This window comes from Pseudophryne corroboree, chromosome 9 (genome assembly GCF_028390025.1).
Source record: "Pseudophryne corroboree isolate aPseCor3 chromosome 9, aPseCor3.hap2, whole genome shotgun sequence".
Taxonomy (NCBI): domain Eukaryota; kingdom Metazoa; phylum Chordata; class Amphibia; order Anura; family Myobatrachidae; genus Pseudophryne; species Pseudophryne corroboree.
In genome coordinates, this window is record NC_086452.1 from 91,738,103 (window position 1) to 91,764,399 (window position 26,297).

The following is a 26,297-nucleotide window of genomic DNA, read 5'->3' on the forward strand; positions in this document are numbered from 1 at the left end:
CTGCGGTAGGATTACCGCAGCCTAAATCAATAAAAGCCCATTCCACAAGGACGGTGGGCTCATCTTGGGCGGCTGCCCGAGGGGTCTCGGCTTTACAACTTTGCCGAGCAGCTACTTGGTCAGGGGCAAACACGTTTGCAAAATTCTATGAATTTGATACCCTGGCTGAGGAGGACCTGGAGTTCTCTCATTCGGTGCTGCAGAGTCATCCGCACTCTCCCGCCCGTTTGGAAGCTTTGGTATAATCCCCATGGTCCTTACGGAGTTCCCAGCATCCACTAGGACGTCAGAGAAAATAAGAATTTACTTACCGATAATTCTATTTCTCGTAGTCCGTAGTGGATGCTGGGCGCCCATCCCAAGTGCGGATTGTCTGCAATACTTGTACATAGTTATTGTTAACTAATCGGGTTCTTGTTGTGAGCCATCTATTCAGAGGCTCCTCTGTTATCATGCTGTTAACTGGGTTTCATATCACAAGTTGTACGGTGTGATTGGTGTGGCTGGTATGAGTCTTACCCGGGATTCAAAATCCTTCCTTATTGTGTACGCTCGTCCGGGCACAGTATCCTAACTGAGGCTTGGAGGAGGGTCATGTGGGGAGGAGCCAGTGCACACCAGGTAGTCCTAAAGCTTTCTTTTTGTGCCCAGTCTCCTGCGGAGCCGCTATTCCCCATGGTCCTTACGGAGTTCCTAGCATCCACTACGGACTACGAGAAATAGAATTATCGGTAAGTAAATTCTTATTTTTTGCACCAACCCTATTTTGCCTGTCAGGAGGGGAGGGGGGGGGGCACCAAAGGAAACTTTTGCCCAGGGCACCACAAGGTCTAGAACCGGCCCTGTGCAGAGGATGTATTCCACTACAAGAGTCACTGAAGCATCACAACAGGGCAGTGCATAACAATAAAAAATCACAAATATATTATATATGAAACAAAGCCCCTCCACTGATAAAAGGGAAGCTGTCCACACACAGATCTCGTCAGTCAATTTGAAAGTCTGTGCTGCAATCCCCTGAGGGTCATAACCCACCCAGCGATGGCGCCACGTGGCCATATTAGTATTTAATGGGAGGTACACTAATACTGCAGCATTAGACAGGATTGGCTACAGTTCCTGTCCAATCAGGTGCCGCATTTATTACACACCTCAAGTCTGACCAGGTGTAAATAAAAACCCAAGACTTGGATGCAGCTTTCCTCTTACTCCGAGTACACACCTGAACGATTCAGCGATCTTGTTATGGGCCAATATGATGTAATGATTAATGGTGCCCGAGTGCGCACTGCCAGATCCGGAATACGACACTATATCATTACAGCCAGGGGTGTAGTCAGGGTGGCTCCAGTGGAGCTCAAGCTCTGGGCGACGGAAAAGTTAAAGGGCGCGCCACCACCTGCCCCCCCCCCCCTCACTCTGCCCAATATACCGCAGGTCGCTGTAGAGGCAGCCGCATAGCAGGAGAAGGAAAAGCAGAGAGGCACACACTGACTTGGTCTCTGAGACTAGGTAGGGAACAGGACAGGCCAGAGGCGACAGCAGGAAACACTGACAGCCGCCACATGCTGGAACTCTGCCCACCCTCTTTATATGTCTCACTGTCTGCTTGTAGCTGTGCAGCTGGGTTACTTCTGTCCTGCTACATCACTCTTTGTTCCCTTGGCTGCAGCACCTCTTTCTGCCCCAGCTGCTGCAGCACCTCTCTGTCCCAGATGCTGCAGCAGCACATCTCTCTATCCCAGCTGCTGCAGCAGCACCTCTCTCTGCATTAACAGCTGCAGAGTAACATGTATAAGCGGCTCTACAGCAGCATAACATGTGTAAGCGGCTCTACTGTGTTGTGTAATGTGTATACGGGGCTCTACTGTATATAAGGGGTACTACTGATTGGTGTAATTATAATAACGGACACTACTGTGGTGTAATGTGAATACACAACAGATTGGTCAGTATATCTTGTAGTATGTTCCCAGCTTCACTACTTGTGACATTAGCTGCAATCAAGAATGACAGGTGTCTGGGGGTGGGGGCGGGGGTGGCTAGTGGGATTGGCATCACCAATATACTAATTAGGGGGGATTGAGACAACGCTATTGGATAACCCTTCTAAAAAGATAACCCCTCTAAGTTACAAAAATATTTTAGACTGTTCAGAAATATCATGTGGCTAATACTCTGTCACATTGCTCCTTGTGGTCCGAGTGTAAAACATCTAATAGTAAATACCTGAACTATGAGTAATTTCATTACGCTTCCTTTCTTAGTGTATGCAGATCATGTGACTGGCTGTATCTCTTATGGACAAACAGATCAATTTACATGGGCCTGGACTACACATGACTCACCTGTACTGAAATAACAAATACATCTTATGCTGGGTACTTATACGTCTGAGCGAACAGCCAATATATCGCTAGCGGGTAGGCAGGTGTAGGCCAACGATATGTCTGAACTACGTCATTCACAGACATATTGAGTCTGCAGTGCAGTACGTTACCCGATATACCACAATTTGCTTGCAACACCGCAACGATGTTTAAGGACGCATCTGTAGATGATGCTGGAGGAGGCTGGGTCACTAATAGTTAAAGGTCAGAAGCACAGGCTCCTCCTCCCCTATACCCCACCCTCTGACCTGCCCTAAGGAGCTGGACACTGCTTTAGCTGCTCCTGCTGCTTAGTTTTATTAGTTTATTATTTTGTTTTTGACAACTCTGCGCGGCCGGCGGGGACAGGTCCATGGCTGAGCACCATTTTCAGTGTAACCTGTAAGACACATCTATGTTCACCTCTCAGTGCAAATAATGTGATTTATTTTACATCCGTTTGTCCTGTGTTTTATCCTTTCAATAACTATTTGGTATTGCTATAACTGTCCATATGATAGGGCGCAGGTTCTCACACTCGCCCTCAGGACCCCACACAGTTCCTGTTTCCAGGTCACCTGTAGATATGTCACATGTGACAGTTGGTGATACACAGGGCACCTGCCGGGGGACTGGGACATGTGACCTGTGTGGGGTCCTGGTACCACTGTGATAGGGAATACAGATTGTAAGCTCCACTGGGACAGGGGCTGATGTCAGTAACTGAAATGTTACCGGTGGAGCACTGTCCAATATGTGTGTGATACATAAATAACGTAGTAACGTAGAAATAAATAAATAAATAATCCATTAATGTTTTTAATAAAAAATTTTTATGAAGTGACAAACCCAATTCAATATGTACCTTATTATAGATACATTTTATTCTAATCAGTATGCATTGATAAAATTACTTCCACCCCATAATTTAGGAAACCCCCATTTAATCTAGTGCTAATTTCACACATGCCCCCCCATTGATGTTACATGCACACAGACACCCCCAGCATACAGCATGTATGTAGTACAGGTATATGGGCTGCTGTCGTCATGGCAACCCAGCCGTTTACTGTCAAGGCACTGGTGACAGTTGGACCAGAGATAAAGCCGGCGGCCATGTTGAAGAAGTCAGAGATGCCGAAGCCAGAGATGCCGAAGCCAGTGATGCCAAAGCCAGAGATGCCAAAGCCAGAGATGAAGAAGACAGAGAGACCAAAGTCAGAGATGCCGAAGCCAACAATTAAAAAGAGAGCGATGAAGAAGACAATTTATTCCAACACCTTTGAGGCGGCAGATTTAAACATCAAGCCCAGATGTGGCTGGAAGAGGAGAATACTATCTGACTCCTCTGATGATGAGAAGGTCTCCATCAAGAGAAAGGTTGCTAGAAAGTTGTCATCAAGCTCAGATGAGACCAGTGATGAGAGGACGCAAAGTAGAGGCCCTCAGGGAGATGCAGAAGGAGGGAGTAAGTGAAACCCATACATACAAACTGTTTTTATACAGACACTAAATGTATTTTGGTAGGATGTACTATAGTAGACAAGTGCTGAGGCCTCTATTTCTACTACTAATATGTGAAAATACATTTCTATGAATTTATTTACAGCATGCTAACCTACTTGCATCATCATCTAATTTACTGGCATTTGTCTTGTTTGTAAATAATGCTCATAAATTATATTATTTGTATTTATTAATAATAAGGTGTGAATTATATCCAGGGTAAAATACAGTGCCTCATGGAACAACCCAACTCTTATGTATTGTATCTTCTCCACAAGTGTCAGTAAAGTCCCATTTACACCACATGTATTATTGTGCAATCAGTTTCTGCCATAGTTCTGCTCTTTGGAATCAGAGACAAATAAGAGCTCTGGTTTGGCGTAATGATACTCAGGGTAAGGATGCGGGTGATGTAAGTGTATGTGTAGAGGGTAATGTGGAGCTGCCAGTGACAAGGAAGCATCAGTCACTTGCAGTGTGGGTAGTAATTAGCTATACTGATTATTGTGAATTAGTAGTAAAGATTATGGGCTAAATGTAAAGTCTGTGGGTTGCAGGCAGCCGGGAGATTTTGGCGACATAACCTTTCGATGTAAAGCAGCAATAATACAAAAAGCAAAACCAAGTTTGCCAGTATAAGTCTTATATCTAGAAGCTAAATGGCTGAAATCTTGCAGCTGCCGGCAACTTGCAGGGTATTACATTTACAGCTAGATGTGTTTCATTTCTTATTGAAAGTAAAGGAGGTATTTCTGCTATTTTCAATTTATGTTTATTTGTATTGATTTAATAGACCAATTATTCTATCAATTAATCAAAACTTTTATAGATGATTTCTGTGAATCACATTTAATATTAAGTTTAGTGTCAGTTATATAGTAGTCATTATAGTTACTGTATCTGTGTGAGGTGCAGCGATGATACTGTGTCTGTGAGAGAAACCCACACACTAACTTACATTCATATTTGTCAGCATAATATTGCATTATACAATACAGGATACAGAATCGCCACTTTAATCGTTAATGTTTGTAACCTTTAATTAGACATATTTATTGATGATCAGTTTCTTATATAGCGCAGCAAATTCTATTGCACTTTATAATTGGAAACAAACAGTGATAAAACAAAACTGGGTAATAACAGACAGACACAGGGGTGGAAGGCTCTGCTCACAAGCGTATAATCCATAGGGAAATGGGCATTGATACACAAGGATAGGTGTTATATATTGTGTAATGGTCCATGAGATTGCAAAGGTTCTTGGTGGGCTGTATGATGGGGTCACACAGCAATATTGGCCTGCGGTCAGGAGGATGGAAGCATGATTATCTCTTTCCTTCATCAGGGGGACACTTCTTATCATGAGGGATAGAAGTGTCAGCAATTAATGAGATGACTTTTTCTAGCTGTAAATAAGCTCCTCCCCTCCAGCCCCTAAACTGAAAAAGCGTTAAGGATATGTTGAATAAACAGCTTCTAGCATCCTTCTCATATACTCATCCAATAAGGGAGGGACCAAAGTGTCCCCCAGATGAAGTCTCCACTCAACCATATAATAAATCCTCTGAGCATGTAACGCACTAAGCCAGTAATTATTTGTTGCACGCTCCCTATATGAAGATGGCATTACCCAAGAGGCCAAGATACATTTTGTGGAGTTTGATAACGACTTCTCCCCAGAGGCGGAACTAGCGAATGGTGGGCCCAGGTGTAAAAATATGCTTTGGGCACTCCCAACCACCACCACCACTATGCAAAAGAGTGCTCTCAATGCATATACTATGCACGCTGACCCCAATTAACATATTGCACAATGTGCCATTAATTTGCATTATACTCCACACTGTGCCCCAAATCACATCAAATACACCAATGTCACCAAATCACATATAATACCTCATTGTGTGCCCATTTATACCACAATATGCCCCATATCACATTATGTGCCCCAGTGTGCCCTGAAATCACATAATATGCCCCAATGTGCCCCATATCATATAATGTGCCTCAGTTTGCCCCCAAATTACATACTGTAATGTGCCCCAGTATGCCCCCAAATCACATATGCCCCAATGGATTCCAAAATCACACTTGTGTACACACTTGTGTGCGGCTGTGCCACGAGCAACCCAAAAAAGGGGTGTGAATGTGGCCTCGGCCGAGAGGGCATGGCCGTGCATCATGAATGAACCCATTTTCCATCATTTTAGGGGCATACCCAGTGCTCTCCGAGCGGCTGGGCAGGCCCCGCTCCCCTCCCAGTGCTGACTGCATGCTTTGTACGTATGCACGGCACCTATTCAAAGATCACTTGCAGCTTTGTAGAGCAGAGAAATGGGTGATCAAAGCCTTCCCCAACTGCCAACCCCTCTGGCTCACAGGACACTGCTGCCGGTGGGTGAGACAGCAGGACAGTGTCTGAATAGCGGGACTGTCCTGCTGTAACCAGGACAGTCAGGACGTATGTGATTAGTATTAAATAATTACTATGTATGACTGCACTTTGCACTCAGCAGGAATTAGGATAATTGAATGGAAATAACCATGGTTTTCTTCTATAATAAAGATGTGAGCTTAATTAATGTTCTACAGTATAATATATGGGGGTTGTTGTAATGTTCTCATATCACTTTTCACTCCATTAGAAACCAGCAGTGCTTCAACCCCCTGCCTCAGAGATGCAGTCTCTAGCACCATCCAGAGACTGGAGTTTTACCATCAGTTAGGCCAAGGTGCCTTTGGGAAGGTAAGCAATGAGGTTTCAGTTGTCACAGGGGATTTACTATATGTCTCAATATGGATGTTATTAGAGATGAACAAGGCTGTGGTGCAACTTTATTTAATGGTAAAAAGAAAGAACAGACATTTGTAGTTAGGTAGTGCAGCCCCCCCTCCCCATTAGACTCCATTTTATGTATATTTGAAGGTGGATACTCCTTTAGCTAGAATTAGCACCTCTCCACCTACCCAAAGGTGTTTCTAATTAGCATGTATCTTTAGCACACACAGACTACAGATTGGGAAAGGCACTATTATAGTAAGGCCTGATTACATTTATACAGTTTGTCAGTTTTGGATGTGGGTTAGGGGCACGGTGCCACCTGAATTGGTGTGACCTGGCTGCTTGGGGAATCGCATTGTAACACTCAATTTAGCACTTTAATATTTTTTTTACCAATGTAAAGGGGGGTACTCACGGAGCGATCGCTGCTTAAAATCTAAGCAATCTGAATAGATTGCTTAGATTTTAAGCAGTGATCTCTCCATGTGTTCCCCTTACAGCGATAGCGATGCGCAGTCCCGCGCATCGCTATCGCTGGTGCTAGATTGGCCTGCATTCAGGCCAATCTAGAGGGTCTCTCACTTCACCCGCTGGGTGAAATGAGCGCCCCCCACCCCGCTCTCCCCGGACGCTCAGCACACATCGCACTGTGCTGAGCGGGGGAAGGGGGAAGAGATGTGTGCTGAGCGGTACGCTCAGCCCACATCTCTCCCCACATCTGCCAGTGAGTACTGGTCTTAACACTTTAACTTATGTACAGTAATACTGCTTATCAAATAGCTCATGTTTTTCTTATTACCACTTCCTAACACTATAGCCACGCTCCAGACTTGAATCTTAGTGTTAGGAACCCACCAGAGACAAGGTCACCTGGACGCTGGTTTGTGGGCCGGTATTTTTTGGCCAAAAAGTATGCCAGGCACCTTGATTTTGTTCTGTTAGATTGCAGAGGTCGTTATAATTATTCTGATTAGCAATGCTTGGGACCATGATATGGATCTGCATTTTTGTTTCTTTTTCTTTTGTGGTCATAAAAATGTTAATAAAGAAATAATCCTTGTCGGACAGCAATGCATTTGCCTTTATATCTCTGTGTTGTTATGAGGCTGACACTGTAATATTTCTTCTAGGTCCTGCTGGCAGCCGACTCACATACCAACGAGTTGTTAGCTGTGAAGATCATGAGCAAACGACATCTGCTACATGTGGGCGAAAAAGTTGCCTTTGTGGAAAGGAAAGTGCTAGAACTTGCATCAGAAAGCGCCTTCCTCATTCACGGCCACTTCGCCCACCAGACCAAGGTACGGCTGTAAATGCCTCTTTATTGCTAAATATCCAGACATACATCCTATGATTGTTATCTTCTGCTGTGACTTTTATTTCCTATAAAGTAACTCTCATCTAAATGGAAAGCACAATATACTGGCATTATATAAATGTTAATACTTCTCCAGAACTGCATGTATACTGTATCCATAGCACTTAGGGGTCCATTTATCATACAATACTAGCTGCAAATATTATGTATCCCCCAATGTAAGAAGGAGGTATCTCATACCTGCTGCGATCACTCTATTTCCACCAGCAGCCACATCCATCATAGGTTTCTATGGGGGATGCAATACTGCCCGATGTATCAATATCGGGATATTGGCTTTCGTGCTACCGCAATCTTCTGATTATGGTGACCGATGAGCTACACTTTAGAAGTTCCAGAGGAACCTCTGGCAGAAATGGCTGCTGTGCACGATGGTCATGATGACTGCTCATGTGCAGTGGTCCTGGCAGCTCCTGTCCCTGTCTGTGCTGTGTGATACAGCCACACAATATGATCGCCTTATGCAATGCAATCTGGGGCAATATTAATGCCCCGGATTGCATTGTATATGCCACAGGTTCTCAAACTCGGTCCTCAGGACCCCACACAGTGCATGTTTTGCAGGTCTCCTCACAGAATCGCAAGTTAAATAATTAGCTCCACCTGTGTTCCTTTTAAAATGTGTCCGTGAGTAATTAATACACCTGTGCTCCTGCTGGGTTACCTGCAAAACATGCACTGTGTGGGGTCCTGAGGACCGAGTTTGAGAACCTCTGGTATATGCGATCAATGGTAAATGGGCCCCTTAGTGATAAAGGGATTATTGAACACTTGGTGATAAAGGGAATATCAAGCACTTGATGATAAGTAATTATTGAAGACGGAACTGAATGTTGTATCTGAGTATATGTCCGTAGCTTCTCTCCCAGTGCTGCCTTCTGTTTTACATTCCTGTCCATATGTCTCCTGCCACGTCTACTCCTCCACTGCTGGAACTGGGCTGGATACTTGGTGTAAATATGCCACAGACCTAAGTCAGTGGTGGGGCCAGTGGCGGATTTAGGGGGGGGGCACTCGGGCCCGTGCCCCCCCTGTCATTTGTGACACAACCCCCCCCCCGGGTGCCGCCGCCGCATAGGGAGATGACGGGCGCCCGCTGAGATTGTGTTACCAGCGGGCGCCCGTCTCCCTGCACAGCGGCAGCCGGAGGCAGGAGCTCAGTACTGAGCTCCGGCTTCCGGCGCTGTCACTGTGCGCTATGGGAGAGACGTCAGTCATGACGTCTCTCTCATAGTGCTGAGTGACTGAGGAGCGGACGCCAGGAGGAGGAGGACTGCAGCGGCGCGGGAACGGGGCTTGGTAAGTATGCATTTTTCTTCCTTAATGCATCTACTGGGGGCTAACTATGGGGGACATTACTACTGGGGGGCATCAACAAGGGGCATTACTACTGGGGGGTCAAACTACTGGGGGCATTATAACTGGGGCATCTACTGGGGGCATCACTACTGAGGGGTCATCTATTGGGGGCAGCTACTGGGGGCCATATTTACTGGGGGCCATCTACTGAGGAGCGGACGCCAGGAGGAGGAGGACTGCAGCGGCGCGGGAACGGGGCTTGGTAAGTATGCATTTTTCTTCCTTAATGCATCTACTGGGGGCTAACTATGGGGGACATTACTACTGGGGGGCATCAACAAGGGGCATTACTACTGGGGGGTCAAACTACTGGGGGCATTATAACTGGGGCATCTACTGGGGGCATCACTACTGAGGGGTCATCTATTGGGGCAAACTTGTAGGGGGGCATTATTACTGGGGGGGTCATCTATTGGGGACAGCTACTGGGGCATTATTACTGGGGGGCATCTACTGGGGCATTACTACTGGGGGGTCATCTATTGGGGGCAGCTACTGGGGGACATTTTTCCTGGGGGGCATCTACTGGGGGCATTATTACTGGGGGGCATCTACTGGGGGCATTACTACTGGCGGGTCGTCTATTGGGGGCAAACTCCTAAGGGGCATTACTACTGGGGGCAAACTACTGGAGGACATTATTACTAGGGGGCATCTACTGGGGGCAAACTGCTGGGGGACATTATTACTGGGGGGGTATCTACTGGGGGCAAACTACTGGGGGACTATTACTGGGGGCCAACTACAAAGGTGCTAACTACTGGCGGTGTAACTACAGGGGCATTACTACTGGCGGCTTAACTACAGGGGCATTACTACTTGGGGGCTAAACTAAAGGGGGGGGGGTAAACTACTGGGGTCATGACTGCAGGGGAATTACCACTGGGGGCATAATGACTGGGGTCATTACTACAGGCAACATTACTACTGGGGGCAATACGGGCATTGCATAAGGGGCACCACTACTATGGGGTCTATATAAGGGGCACTACCAGTACAGTGGACATTGCATAATGAGCGCTACAACTGTGGGCATTGTATAAGAAGCGCCACCTCACATGCACCGAAGCCGCACGCAAATGTACTTGCCCCTTCCATGGTGCCCCCCCCTATCATTTTCTTCTGGATCCGCCCCTGGGTGGGGCTATCTTATTGGTGGCATCTACTGGACTAGTCCACAGGGCAGTAGAGAGCCTGGCTGGGTCCAGGTACTTTTCAGGGGGCATGGCCTAATCACAAGAGGCGTGGTCCTGTACCTTTGAAAAAAATCTGATTTTTTTATTTTATTTTAAGTGCAACCATGGCCACACTACAGCCCAGCACAAAGCAGCGTGTGCTGGACTGAGGAGAAGAGCTGCAGCTTAAGGGGGGGAAAGTCTGGGGCCCCCTCTAGGCCCCTCCATCAGATCTGGGCCTGGGTAATTTGTACCCTCTCCCCCCTCTCTTGGCACCACTGCTAGTACATAGGAGGGCAGAGCAGATAATGAGAATTCTCACATGGAAATACTGATAAGAGCCAGCAATCCACAGTTTATTTTATCATAATGGATATATTAGTATAACACAATCACGGCTGTAAAACTTTCCCCCCTAATTTCTGTAGTGACAGATTTCCCCTCTCCCCTGTAGTGATATACTGTACAGTATTTCTTCTCCATCCCTCCCACCTCTACAGTTACATGTTCCCCTATGTATTACTGACCTGCCACCATGCTCCCCTGTAGTCACCGATGGTCTGGTGGCAGATCACAGTGTAAATCAGGCCTGGCCAACCTGTGGCTCTCCAGCTGTTGTGTAACTACAAATCCCAGCATGCCCTGCCACAGTTTTAATATCCTCTAATAAAAAAACTGTCATCAGGCATACTGGGATTTGTGGTTTCACAGCAGCTAGAGAGCCACAGGTTGGCTAGGCCTGGTGTAGCGGATACTGGCTGCTTGGCTGACATTACTTACACGTAGCCTCATTGTGGCTGTGGGGGTGAATGCCACACTGAGACCCTGGACCATGTGAGACAGGACAGGTACAGAGAGACAGTGGTATTTCTGTATCAGGTACACATGCTTCCTGCAGGGAGGTGAGAATGGCCTTGTGTCATGTGCTCCATGGTCTGAGGATCAATGCTATTAATAACAGCTGCTACAACTAATACACCTGTAGCTCTTCTGCAATTATTCATTGTTTTATTATTTTAGATGCAGGAATTACTATTAATGTTTGCATGTAGGACAATTTACTACCTGTTATTTTGGTGTAAAAATTATAATTTTATTGGTGTTATGTGTTACTAACTCACTGTAAAACGATTATAGAACATGTTCCATAGACTGTGGTATAGTAAGATTCTGCCTCTTTTCTCCCATGCCCTCTCTCTGTTCTCCTTGTCCTCCCCATGACTGTCCATTATATTCCCATGAGGAGAAAAGAAGTGAAGGACACTTTTACAAATTAATAATGTATATCATTTATCTTTACTTATTTTGGTCAGAAGATGATATTCCCCACGTCCCAACTCTTTCCCTCCTGACATGTATAGTCAGAGGCGGATTGGACATAGGGTTTACAGGGAAGATTCCCGGTGGGCTGACGCACCCGGGGGGGGGGGGGGGGGGGGGGGGGGGGGGGGGGGCTGTTTTGTTTGAGGACATAATAAATAAGATGCAAAATATTTTGCATATATGAAAATTATTTTGCCACTTAGCCTGTGATTGCAGATGATCTAGTGTATGCTCTGTCTGCCTGCTTGGCTGACATATAAGATTGAGTGAATAGTGATTGAGATACGGTTGGTGTAATAAGCAAGAAAATATATCTTTCTAAAGAATTATATAGTTTCCTAAATTCTGAAGGTGTATCATATAATGTGCTCATAATATTTAATTTTATTTATTTTTAACTTCCCCCTTGATGCTGGACATGCCCACTATCTGGAAAGTCTTGGGAGGAGGGTGCTGCTGCCATGGCCCATGGCTAGACCTTACACCCTGGCGCGCCCATTTGGGGCCACTATTACACATTTTTCCAGGGCTGCTTTTTGTTCCCAATCCGCCCCTGTGTATAGTAACACTATTGCTTCTCCCATAAACAGGAGCACGTGCTCCTTGGTATGGAGTATGCAAGTGGTGGTGACTTGGAACATCTTCTGATGAGGAATGGGCCTCTTACCATCTCTAATGCAAGGTGAGGACATAAAATATCTTGTTAGTATTGTGTGTGCCTTAGAAACAGCACTTTATCCTTCTGATTTATCATAATTGTTTCTGTAAGTTGTCTTCCATCCTGACAAACAAAGCAGCTGTTATTATATAAGGATACTTTGTGAGTGTCATCTTGAAGGCATTCCAATACTCCTTTTAGATAAACTCTAATAAGCCATATACAATATATAGCGACTTTCACCAATGCACAACACTAGAAATATCTTATTAGGCAGTTGGTAAATTTATTATTATTATTATTATTATTATTATTAACAACAGTTTGTTATATAGCGCAGCATATTCCATTGCGCTTTACAATTAGAACAACAGTAACAGAACAAAACTGGGTAAAAACAGACAGACATAGAGGTAGGAAGGCCCTGCTCGCAATCTTACAATCTATAGGGAAATAGGCATTGATACACAAGGATAGATGCTACCTATTGCATAATGGTCCACCAGATTGCTAGGTTCTTAATGGGTTGTATGATATGATCACCCCGCAATGTTGGCCAAGTGTCAGGAGGGTGTGAGAGTAAAGAAAGACAAGATATGTGATGTTATGTGTATTGTACAGAGAATATGTAATTGGATAGAGAAGCACTGATGGTTATGTAAATTCAAAACAAAATAAATGGGGACATTGGGCCTAATTCAGACCTGGTCGCTCGCTAGTGGTTTTTCCACCTCTGTAATCAGGTTAGAACTGTGCATGCGATTGCGTATGCACCGCAATGTGCAGGCGCATCGCACAGGTACAAAGCAGTTCATTGCTCTGCGATGGGTTTGTGCAAAAAATCAATTTGACAGGAAGAGGGCGTTTGTGGGTGGTAACTGACCGTTTTCAGGGAGTGGTTGGAAAAACACAGGCGTGCCTAAGCGTTCGCACGGAGGGTTCCTGATGTCAATTCTGGTCCTGGACAGGCTGAGGTGTTTGCAGCGGCTGAGTAAGTCCTGAGCTGTGCAGAGACTGCACACAATCTGTTTGCACAGCTCTGCTACACATGCGTTCGCACACTTGCACAGCTAAAATACACTCCCTATGGGAGGAGACTATGTGAACGCAGGACTGCAAAAAAAGCCTAGCGAGCGATCAGGTCTGAATTAGGCCCATTGTCAGAAAATGTGGGGAGTATTGTCTGGAAATCCCTCAGCCATTATGTACACATCCTAACATTGTAACATTAACTTATTTTCTATCTAACAGATTCTACAGTGCGGAGATTGTATGTGGGCTCCAATTCCTGCATTCCAAGGGCATTGCCCATGGGTAAGTAAGTATAGAGTTACACTATAACAATAGTATAATGTGATATTATACTATGGATTCTCTTACTGTACATGTTATACAGTCATTGGCCCATATCTTCCACTTACATGTTACACCTGCCTCTCTCCCAAAGCATACCTCCCAACATTGAAGCAGTGGAAGGAGGGACATCTTGGCGCGCGTAGCGCGCCCGCACCCAAAAAGGGGGTGTGGCCTATATTGAAGGGGGCATGGCTTCGTGGGAGGGTCGCGATCGCGAGCCACGCCCCCCATTTTCGTCACTGAGGGGGCATGGCCAGCGCTCTGTGAGCTGCTGGCATGCCCCCTCTCCCTCTAACTCACTGGAATAGACGCTGTGCGCATGCGCACAGCGTCTATTCACCGCTGCTCTGCTCTCAACTGAGCAGAGCAGTGAGTGATCAGGAGCCTCCCAACTGTCCCCTCCCCACTGCGGGACACTGCGGCCCGCGGGAGGGACAGCGGGACAGACCCAAAAAAACGGGACTGTCCCGCGAAAATCGGGACAGTTGGGAGGTATGCCAAAGTACAATCTATATGAGCAGCTCTCGGGGGACACAGGAGATCTCTCTGCACAAGTGTTCTATTCTTTTCATGTAATTTCAGAGTTTTGAAAATATTGTACTATTGTAATATTGTAATATTTGAAAATATTCATTCCAGAAGCTTTTCAGTGGCATCACATGGGGCCCTATTGGTTGTGCACCATCACATCTGCTCTCTGCTCAGGGAAGTCCCTTTCTCCTGTAATATAGTGGCGTCATACTCTTCCTGCACTTGTCTAACACTGTCAGAGAGGACCCCTGAGGAAGAGGAGGGAAACATTCATTTTAGAAACTTTTACATACTTTTTTATTACATCACCACACACCTGCCACCCAGCTCTCTATGTAACTATATACACCTAGCAGGTCATGGGGGGCTGCACTGAGACCCCAGATCATGTACACCCAGAATGTGCCTTCCCTGCCATCCAATCTGGGTCTCACATGCAGGGTGAGAGAGGGAAGGAGAGGTGTAGGGATGATAGAGGGAAGGAGGGAGTGAGAAGTGCAGTGGAAGGAGGTGGAAGGAGGGAGTGAGAGGTGCAGGGTTAAAGAGGGATAGAGGGTATGAGAGGTGCAGGTGGTAAGTAAGGGAAGGAGGAAGTAAGAGGAGCAGGGGTCACATGGGAGACATTAAGGGAATGTGCAATAAAACATATGGAGAAGAGGTGGATGGACACCGGGATGGTGGGGAACACAGGTTTGATAACTTTATATCACATAATATGGGTTACCTAATAATATATAGCAGGGTTGGACTGTCCCACAGGGGAACAGGGGAAACCCCCGGGGGGGCCCCACTGCCTGAGGCACCACTTCTTCCTCTAGGGATCAGATCCCAGACTGAGCACTGGAATTATACATTGTACATACTATATGTTATGTTATACTGCACAGGACTATGATGTATCTTCTACAGTACATTCTTGTTATTAATCTGGTTCATTATTCTGTATGCACTAGCAGTATTTACTATATATGTTTATCAAGGGGCCCAGCCTCTAATTGGCAAACCAATATGGTGGCTGACCACACCCTCTCTTGGGACTGGTCCCGCACCTAAACATGGGCCCCTACCATTGCATTCCCCCGATGGCCCTTCATGCCCCAGTCCAACACTGCTATATAGTATTAAAAAGGATCAAGGATTGTTTTTATACTAGCAACACCTCTAAGGCTTCTGTGGCTCTAGGTGTACCCCAGACCCCGGCCATTTTATTCCCATACCCCAACTTCTTATTTCCTTCTCCAACCACTATATATATAATCCTGCAGGTATCTGGCACTCACTGCACAAGTAAATAATTCACCCCACTGCCCTCTGAAAGTTACCGAGTCCCAATGATAAATTGCAGCAGCGGCACTTGGGGAATAAAAAGCTCAGTAAGCACAATATACTGTCTGACCCACGTGTCAATGGACTTTTACAATCTCTTTAGGGTTACATACAAGAATAAACTTACCCCATTTATAAGGTTCTCCGCTTCACCAGCTGGGAAGGATCAGCATCAGCCCCCAGGTGTCGCTCCCTGTGACCAATATCACTAATTATTATGCAGTAACCACACATATTAGCATGAAAAGGGTTAATGGGCTGATTGAGCCTATACTACTACATAACAGAATTCTGCTGAGCACACACAACTGTACATGACATAGTGGAATCACATGGGATCTCCTCCAGACTTGGCCGTGAAAGCAGCCGCATCGCAGTTTGCACTGTACACCTGCAGCGTCTGTATTGCACCTGCGTGGTCATTCACATTGCAGGCGCATCCCCAAAGGATGATTAACAGTGGCATGTGTTGGGTGGGTGGCGACATAGCATTTTGTGGGTGTGGTGGGCCAAACGTGGCATGCCGGGAGTGTTTTCAGGGAGGCTGCATGATGTCACACATAGCCAGATTGAGCTGGCAGGAGTCAACCTTAAATCATTGCGTCCACAATTAGATTGGATCATGATTCGGAACCACAGGTTGCCTTGCCCTGTGCTGGGCCGCCCGCAGCATGTGAGGAGATGGATGCAGATCTTGCGTATGCAGTGATCTGCATCTATCTCTGAATAACCCCCATGGACACTGACCTACAAATGATTACAGTAGGTACTGACACTCTAGTCCTTGTTCCTAAACATACATTCAAAACCACTATTATTTACACATATAAAGTGATGATGTATGTATCAATAAATCATGTTTGTATGAAAGCACACTGTATACAAAGATGTTATTTTCTTCACAGCGACCTCAAGCCAGATAACATCTTAGTGGCTGCAACAGGCCACCTCAAGATCGCCGACTTCGGTCTCGCAAGTAACATCACACCTAGAGACTGGAGTGCCACTGGCTGTGCTGGAAGATGTGGCGACATCACTCCTGAGGTGAGGTGCAAAGGGTATTCTACTGTGTACTCATGTAATTATATACACTGGGCCTGATTCTCAGGTACACAGAACACCTTCAGAGGTCTTGTGGAGTTCCTTCCGTGGTGGGTCAGAGCTGTTGTGGTGCCATGAGGGGAACCTGCCCAATATTAGACATGTGGGTTTAATGTTATGGCCGATCAGTCAAATTATATATGTACGTATACATATAATGTAGAACAAAAGATAGCGGCACTCAGAGTCTTAATCCAAAAGTGATATATTCAATAGGTTCACAGCATGATACCAATGTTTCAGGGACGTCCCGCCCCTTTGTCAAGGTGACAATTCTGATTATTGTTGCATACGTATAAATATATGTGTGTGTGTGTGTGTGTGTGTGTGTGTGTGTGTGTGTGTGTGTGTGTGTGTGTGTTTTGAATATCGGATTTTTCCATATTTTGGAATAAGTGCATACCATAATGAGATATCATGGCAATGGGACCCAAGTCTAAGCACTGAATGCATTTAAGTTTTACATACATCTTAAACACACAGCCTGAAGGTCATTTAATGCAATATTATTAATAACTTTGTGTATATACACAATAACTTTGTGTATAAAACAAAGTCTGTTTACATTGAGCCATCAGAAAACAAAGATTCCACTATCTCACTTTCACTCAAAAAGAATCCGTATTTTGGAATATTTGGATATGGGATGCTCAACCTGTATATATATATATATATATATATATATATATAAATATACGAAAAAAGATACAGGCACTCACCACTTCCTTGATGATGAAAACTTTATTGGTGTGTCTCACATAGAGACAGTTAAGAGCATGTCAGCAAAAGGTGTCGACGTTTCGGCTCCAGAACCACACATTCTCGCCTTTATACATATATATATAGAATAATTCATAATAACTTATACAGCTTAGCTGAGAAATGTGTAATAGAAGTTTAAAACACATAATATGGATATAAATGGAACCCAGGACTTAATGGGGACCGTATTGGGTGTGTGATATTGCCTCTGCCACTAGGTGAACCAGAGTGATCACCAACACAAAAGACAAGAAAATCACAAACAAGACAACACACATAATTGTGAACATACATTATGAAAAGTACGGATATTAAAAAAGTCTAGTCATAGCCCTATCCAAGAAAAACATTGAATGGATTTGCCTCATTTAGGCCCCGTGGTGTCAGAATGTCCAGCTCATATATCCATTTAGCCTCTCGTTGTCGTAACTGCCTCACGTCTGCTAAATCCACTTCCGCCGGATAGACGTGTGCGTTCCACTGGCGATGGAACGCACAACACTTCCGGTAACGCGACTATCAGCCGCTATCGGTTGTTCTTTTGGTTTTAAATGGTTGTGATTGTGTTCACATGTTGTGTAATTAGTTGATGTTATAGGACATTCGATTGGCTGCACATGTATCCTTGATTACACATGTTAAACACTTGAATACCAGTGTTTTTTGTTATTTCCTGTTGGATGATTGATGGGCGGGGTTTGTGATATGCCTCTGCTATAAAAGTGCTCCAGGGTTCATTGTGTGTCATGGGCTGCTGGGTGAGAACCTGCTGTAATCTTGTTAGTCTTGAAAAAGGCTCAGATGGAGCCGAAACGTTGACACCTTTTGCTGACATGCTGTTAACTGTCTCTATGTGAGACACACCAATAAAGTTTTCATCATCAAGGAAGTGGTGAGTGCCTGTATCTTTTTTCGGATATATTTTTGGATTTCTTGTGAATCTCTTATGGAGCACCGCCCAGGTTGCAAATTGGAGCAGTGAGTGTGGACTTTCTGGATATATATATATATATATATATATATATATATATATATATATATATGTATGTATCCTCCACCCAGAAAATAGAAATCTTGTGTTTGTCCCCGTAATTAGAAAAGTAAAAATGGAAAAAGTTATTAGTAAAAGCCTGGTAATGACTGTCTGTCTCTCTTCTTTCCGGTAGGTACGTTTTCGCGAAGAGAGAGCTATCAGTCATGATTGGTTTTGCTTTGGCATCATTCTCAGCAAAATGGTCAATGGAAGATCTTTTGGACCAGGCACTGAAGTCAGGAACATCATTGACGAGGTAAATGAGGACGCAGGGCGCAGCCTCTGGCTTCAGAATACCCAGGAAACAGGGCCGTCATGCCCCCGTTTTCTGGAACACTGTCCGCCAGCAGCATGTCAGTCATGCTGCAGCTTTTGTGGCACTGCGAGCAGATAGAACTCAGTAATACCAGACTGTGGCCATGGAACAATCACTTTATATTCCTCTGTGCCAGGCAGCAGAAATGGTTGTAACATGATTGTATTGAGCATCTGTACTGTACAAATCATTAAATACAAATATCTTTTTCAGCTCTTCAGTATCATGCCAGCCAAACGCCCAGGAGTGAATGATAACATCCGCCTCCATCGCTTCTTCCGGCACATCAACTGGGTCGCCTTGGAAGCCCTTGAGATGGAGCCACCATACATTCCTGCACCAGTAAGTATAAAACAGAACTTCCATGAGCTTCTGAATGCCGGTCAGCACATAGGACCTAATTCAGGTTGGATCACAGTAAGCGATCCGACCGCACATTCTGAGACAAAGATGCAGCACATGTACAGTGCTCGTACTGCAGGAAGGCCGCAGAAAATGCGATCACCTCTGCCTGTCAATCAGGCAGAGACAGTCGCGGGGTGGGGGTGGGGGTGGGGTGGTCAATGCTCTAGAAAGTCCTTCTCCTCTCTGCACTTGTAGTTACGTAGCCTTCTCCTGAGAGCACTGAGTAGACGGACACCTTTACTTGCACCAGAGCAACCTACATCTACTGCAATACTGTGGTTATATATGGGCTGAGCGACAGTGCGTTATATTTGTGCACCTGTAATGCCTCTTCCTTTAGCTTTATATAGATATGTTGTCAGGGTCTAATATGTAACTACTGTAAATAACCTCTACAATAGGAAGTTTGGTAATTGCCTCTTTTTCTCTCTTACAAGTCATATGAAAGATGTAATAATCACTGATACACTTTTACTTCTTATCTCGGTAGCCGACCTTTCCACCCTCTGCCTCCATAAATAACCAGCTAGCAATAATGGAGGCAGAAGAGGCCAATAATCCACCTGTAACAGCCCCCCAGAAGGACCGGTTTGCAGGGTTCTCATTTACCACCTCCACCTGGAGAACCCCCCCAAAGGCACCGGGCCTACGACCGTCTAGCTGAGGCAGCAGCACTGCTGGATGTAGGAGTTGGAGTTTCTGCAGGTATGTACATTATGGATTTAGTTTTCTTCTGATTTTTTAAACATGATTAGTTGAAGTTTTCAATATTAAACGGAGGAAGAATAAAGAAGGAGAAAGGTAGATAGAGCTGGGTATAGCAGTATTGTAAGAAGCATTAATACATTTTCCTAATGGAAAGTTATACAAAAAGCTCCTCACACAAAGCAATGCAGAAACAATAACCGTCTGCAGATTATTACATAAACAGAGATATAGCATAAGAGATATAACAATGGTAGAGGGGGAATGGAGGACAGTGGGTGAGGAAAAGGGGCATGTCAGGGGTGTTACTAGAGGGAGAACAAAGGGAGGAGGAGGAAGAGTAAGGTGCACCTGCTGCATGCTCAGAAGAAGCAATGTAACCCTACATAATCCATTGTATCATGGTCCTCCTGCTGTGTGATCCAAGGGGAAGAGATGCTGGTAAATGTATTCCAGCGCTCATGAAGTATGCTGTAATATACATAGATGGTATATACAGCAATAGTGTGATCAGTGCATTGGAATACATGTATGGTAGTAGTAATGTAGAGAACTCAGTTACATATATAACCTGACTTCTCTGCATTACTACTATCATATAGGAGGGGGGAATTCTGTGTTTGTGTCTGGATCAGCCCCTCCCCTTGCAAGCACTTCCAATAGGCCAATACATTGATTTGCCCAACTTGTCACTTGTGTATCACTAATTTATTTTCCTGCCTACTATTAATTGCCGTTATTTTCCCATATTGCACTTTCTTTTAAAACTAGCATCACGTGACATTAATCATGAGTGAGGGGACTGTAGGGGATGTGGACCGTCCTTACTGTATGTTTCCCTTTTACATATCAATGCTTTTATTACAATGAGTATTTGTGCACCTAGTAAGACACTTATATCAAAAGTGCCTGGTTGATACAAAAGCCGTCCTACTGAAAGAACATCTCTGACTTTCCAGGATCTTGTGAGAACCAGTAAAAGAAAGATCCTTAAGTAGGGAAGCGACTCTGTGACCTCTTGCTAGCCAGAGAATGCCTCTGTAGATTCTCAGTCTCCGCCCCTTCAGTCTCATTGATATATTGTGTCCAGTAAATGCAGCCACCCAACATTTAGGTGGTCATTTCGAGTTGATCGCAGCAGCAATTTTGTTAGCAGTTGGGTAAAACCATGTGCACTGCAGGAGGGGCAGATATAACGTGCGGAGAGAGTTAGATTTGGGTGTGGGGTGTTCAAACTGGAATCTAGATTGCAGTGTAAGAATAAAGCAGCCAGTATTTACCCTGCACAGAAACAAAATAACCCACCCAAATCTAACTCTCTCTACAAATGTTATATCTGCCCCCCCCGCAGTGCACATGGGCCCTCATTCCGAGTTGTTCGTTCGCAAGCTGCTTTTAGCAGCATTGCACACGCTAAGCCGCCTCCTATTGGGAGTGAATCTTAGCTTCTTAAAATTGCGAACGAAAGATTCTCAAATTTGCGATTACACACCTCTTAGCAGTTTCGGAGTAGCTCCAGACTTACTCGGCATCTGCGATCAGTTCAGTGCTTGTCGTTCCTGGTGTGACGTCACAAACACACCCAGCGTTCGTCCAGACACTCCTCCGTTTCTCCAGCCACTCCCGCGTTTTTCCCAGAAACGGTAGCGTTTTTTCACACACACCCATAAAACGGCCTGTTTCCGCCCAGAAACACCCACTTCCTGTCAATCACACTCCGATCGCCTGAACGAAGAAAAAGCCGTGAGTAAAATACCTAACTGCATAGCAAATTTACTTGACGCAGTCGCAGTGCGAACATTGCGCATGCGCACTAAGCGGAAAATCGATGCGATGCGAAAAAATTTACAGAGCGAACAACTCGGAATGACCACCATGGTTTTACCCAATTGCTAACAAACTTGCTGCTGCGATCAACTTAGAATTACCCCCTTAGTTGCAAACACTCTGTTCCATCCAGCTTTTCCCATTACGATGTTGCTCCACACCATTGAAATAGGCCCCCCTTGATGTGCAGGTCCAGGTGCTTACTTTATAAATGAGCGCATTACTGCAAAAAGAAGCATCAGAAAGCATCTTATGTTCTGCGGAGCCGTCATGTTGCACTGTACTAAGGATTGTTTAAAAAAAGTCTATATTTTTTCTGCATGGAGTTAAAGATGTATATTATGTTATATTGTATCTTGTATGAAGATGTTACCAATGTACTGATATTTTTATTTTTTTGTAATTATATAGAACATCTGTGATAAGAAGATTGATTACAACTTGGAAGATTGTTTATTATTTTCTTATTTTTTACAAGTTTTTAAATTTAACTTTTTTTAAATTTGAATATTAACATTTTTTAAATTTACATTTTCAAATTTAGTGGGAGGGTATTTTATAATGAAACAATTTTAAATTTTACTATTTTTACATTTTTGTATTTACAATTTTACATTTACATTTTAATTATTAGATTTTATAAGTATTATGTAAATTTTATTTAAAAGTTTACATTTTTTTATATTTTTCAATTTTAAATTTTTTTTGAATACAAGCATAACATCAGGTGTGTGATGGGCCGGCTATAGGGGATGGTTGGAGGCCGGTATTTTTTTTTTTTTTTTTTTAACATTAACATTTTAATAGTTAGGGGCCCATTTATCAAATAATATTTGTGCTATACCTGCTGCAATCCCTCCATTTCTGCCCGCAGCAACATTCCCCATTGGTTTCTATGGGGGATGCGATGCTGGCCAATGTATCAATATCGGGAACGCAAAGCATTCCCAATATTGGGGGTAATTCAAAGTTGATCGTAGATGTGCTAAATTTAGCACATCTACGACCCTTTACTTTGACATGCGGGGGGGGACGCCCAGCACAGGGCTAGTCCGCCCCGCATGTCAGGCCCTGCTCCCCCCTACATAGGTACAGAATCATCGCACAGTGGTGATGCTTTTGTACCTGACATGTAGCTCCCTGCCAGCACAGCTCCTGCTAGCTGGCAGAGGGCTAACTGCCATGTCCCGGGTCGCAGCGGCTGCGTATGACATCACGCAGCCACTGCGGCCCGCCCACCCAACAGTCCAGACACGCCTCCATTGTTAGGACCGTGCCCCACCAACGGCGTTCTAAGGCTGTTGGTACGCCCCCTCCCGTCCTGCGACTGCCTCTGCCTGTCAATCAGGCGATCGCACCAGTGAGATGCTTTCTCATCTCACTGGCTGCACATGCACAGTGCACCACCGCGCGAGCGTACTGCGCATAGTAATACAGACAGCAATCCCTGCCGATGCAGCAATGCAGTCTGAATTACCCCCATTGTCCCTCCAGTATTGCTGTAGCCCATTGTAGCCTATGGGCTATGGATCGCGAAAAGAAGATCCGGCTGGGTTCCCTGGGAACTCTCCGCCGGAAATGCCCTGTGCATTGCGGTCACCCCCACAGCTACCGCAATCTTTTGATTGCGATAGCCTATTGTAGCCTATGGGCTACAGATCGCGAAAAGTAAATCCATCTGGGTTCCCTGGGAACCCTCCATCTGAAATGTCTCTGTGCACGCATGCACAGGGGGCCTAATTCAGATCTGTTCGCTCGCTATTTTTTGCAGCGCTGCGAACAGATAGACACCACCTATAGGGGAGTGTATTTAAGCTTTGCAAGTGTGCGAACGCGTGTGCAGCCGCCCTGTATAAAAACAGCTTGTGCAGTTTCTGAGTAGCTCTGACCTTACTCAGCCGCTGCAATCACTTCAGCCTATTTGAGCCCGGAATTGATGTCTGACACCCGCCCTGCAAACACCTCGACACACCTGTGTTTTTCCAACCGCTCCCAGAAAACGGTCAGTTGCCACCCACAAACACCCTCTTCCTGTCAATCTCCTTGTGAACGGCTGTGCGAATGGTTTCTTTGCTAGAACCAGTGCACAACAACAATCCGCTTTGTAACCATACGGCGCGCCTGCGCATTGCGGTGCATACACATGCGCAGTAGTTACCTGATCGCTGGGCAGCGAAAAACGCTAGCGAGCGAACAGATCTGAATTAGGCCCAGGATCCCTGTCCCTGCGGGTGCCACGTGATACATTCACACATATTGCAATGCGATTCTGGGTGTTAAGATCCAGTCCAGATCGCATTATATGCAACCCTTGATAAATGGGCCCCTAAGTGAGTTAAAATGTATTTTTCCATCAAACCATAACAACACAAAATAAGGTGTGTGATTGGCCCGGCTAGAGGGGGCGGTTTGGAGGCCGGCTTTTTTTTTTTTTTTTTACATTTAGATTTTAATTTTTAGTGTCCTACTATATATATCTGTGTGAGATACACAGTTTATTTTTATCCAGTTAGGTTTTTTTAGGGATGGGGTTCTAGGCTTTGCTGTACCAGAGGTGACACTGTCTGTGTAGTCACATTGCTCATTTCTTTTTATTATAAAAGAATAATTTATTATAAATATTTTTATTATTTGAATAAATTTGGTGTTTAAATGTTTTTGCTGTCATTTGTCTTTCTTTCTTTACTTAGTTGCTCCAGGCCTTTATTCTCCCTCTCTAGCTTTTGTTCTTTATGCTGCTCCCTGTACTCCTTATCCGTTCTTCCTATTCTCCCTGTCCTCCTTCTTTTGGTGGAACCAGCATGCAGCGCTCCCACCGCCAGATTGCAGCCACTGCCCGTCTGACTGACTCATCTGTCACCTGACATGGGACTGCAACATGCTGTGGCTTGCTGGATGCGGCCAGCACTGTTGCTCCCGGGGGTGTCTGGCTATTTTAGCAGGGTTCTTCTAGTCAGCACTCCTTGCTTGATACGCGGAAGGCGTGTGCCCACAGCAGCCACTAACCGGGAGCGAAGCTTAGAGGTGGTTGTGGGACCTGCCACTTGGGTTTCTCCTGTTGTAGGTGGGGCATAAAGTTTAAACAGGTTGCCGGCCACCCACAATGCAGTCAGTAGGGTGTCCCATCATGACTGCCATTATGCTTGCTGCAGGAGGGCTAGGGGGAAAGGGCATTGGAGGCCATTTTCCCCTGAGGTTGATGACAGCCAAGTGCCAGCTACTGCTGTGCCTTCCCTCCTGACTGCAGCTGCTGTATCACTGCCTGTTTTAGACACTATGGCTGCTGGCAACCAGGCTGTATCCTCCCTGGCTACTTCTCAGCAGGCAGGATGCCCCTTACCTACCCCACACAGGCATAGAGACAGGGATTCTAATGTCTGTCGGCTGGTAACCCCTTACTGTCCCAGTCAGTTGTTATGTCACCTGTTGCGGCCGAGAATACATCTTTGTCTCCTTTACCCCTTTCCGCTGATCTTAGAAACATAGAATTTGACGGCAGATAAGATCCATTGATCAATTAACCCCGATAGTTGCCCAGATGTACCAGGCTTTAGCAACAGCTGGTTTGCCTTCTGCTGTGCCTTTGGTTTCTCCTCTCTCTCCTATCTCTACTGCTAATACTGTTGCAGGGCCGTCCTCTTTGTCGGCCTGTGATGGGTCTTTTCCTTTATTTGCAGGGTCTGAGGAAGAGCTGTCAGATGATCTGGATGCTCTGGTGGATGTGGCGTCTGCTAGGATGTCGGTCGGTGATCGCCCTAGGACTTTCTTTGAGTCATTTTCAGATAGCTATGACAGGGCTAGGAAGACAGCTGTAAAGTTTGCGCAGCATGGGCACTCAGGCACCATAGGTGTTCTAGCCAGTGTAGTAGGAAGTAGGGATGTGCACCGGACATTTTTCGGGTTTTGTGTTTTGGTTTTGGATTCGGTTCCGCGGCCGTGTTTTGGGTTCGAACGCGTTTTGGCAAAACCTCACCGAATTTTTTTTGTCGGATTCAGGTGTGTTTTGGATTCCGGTGTTTTTTCAAAAAAACCCTAAAAAACAGCTTAAATAATTGAATTTGGGGGTCATGTTGATCCCATAGTATTATTAACCTCAATAACTATAATTTCCACTCATTTTCAGTCTATTCTGAACACCTCACACCTCAAAATATTATTTTTAGTCCTAAAATTTGCACCGAGGTAGCTGTGTGACTAAGCTAAGCGACCCTAGTGGCCGACACAAACACCTGGCCCATCTAGGAGTGGCACTGCAGTGTCACGCAGGATGGCCCTTCCAAAAAATACTCCCCGAACAGCACATGACGCAAAGAAGAAAAAAAAGAGGCGCAATGAGGTAGCTGTGTGAGTAAGCTAAGCGACCCTAGTGGCCGACACAAACA

General features: G+C 45.2%; 1 protein-coding gene across 1 annotated transcript; it reads left to right on the forward strand.

The window, feature by feature from the left end:
- Positions 1-3,475: 3,475 nt before the first annotated feature.
- Positions 3,476-20,321, forward strand: LOC134957598 (protein kinase C delta type-like). The gene is made up of 9 exons (XM_063939611.1): positions 3,476-3,837; positions 6,524-6,624; positions 7,791-7,961; positions 12,486-12,577; positions 13,805-13,867; positions 16,672-16,810; positions 18,796-18,918; positions 19,192-19,320; positions 19,874-20,321. The coding sequence occupies exons 1-9, from the start codon at positions 3,486-3,488 to the stop codon at positions 20,045-20,047; spliced, it is 1,344 nt and encodes a 447-aa protein (XP_063795681.1). The 5' UTR covers positions 3,476-3,485; the 3' UTR covers positions 20,048-20,321.
- The last annotated feature ends 5,976 nt before the right edge of the window (positions 20,322-26,297 follow it).

What these genes read in the sequence shown, in the direction of transcription:
- LOC134957598 (XM_063939611.1), top strand. Translation starts at nt 3,486, where the DNA reads ATGTTGAAGAAGTCAGAGATGCCGAAGCCAGAGATGCCGAAGCCAGTG. An exon ending in CTTACCATCTCTAATGCAAG is followed by an intron (nt 12,578 to 13,804) that starts GTGAGGACATAA and finishes TCTATCTAACAG; the next exon opens with ATTCTACAGTGCGGAGATTG. An exon ending in GTGGCGACATCACTCCTGAG is followed by an intron (nt 16,811 to 18,795) that starts GTGAGGTGCAAA and finishes TCTTTCCGGTAG; the next exon opens with GTACGTTTTCGCGAAGAGAG.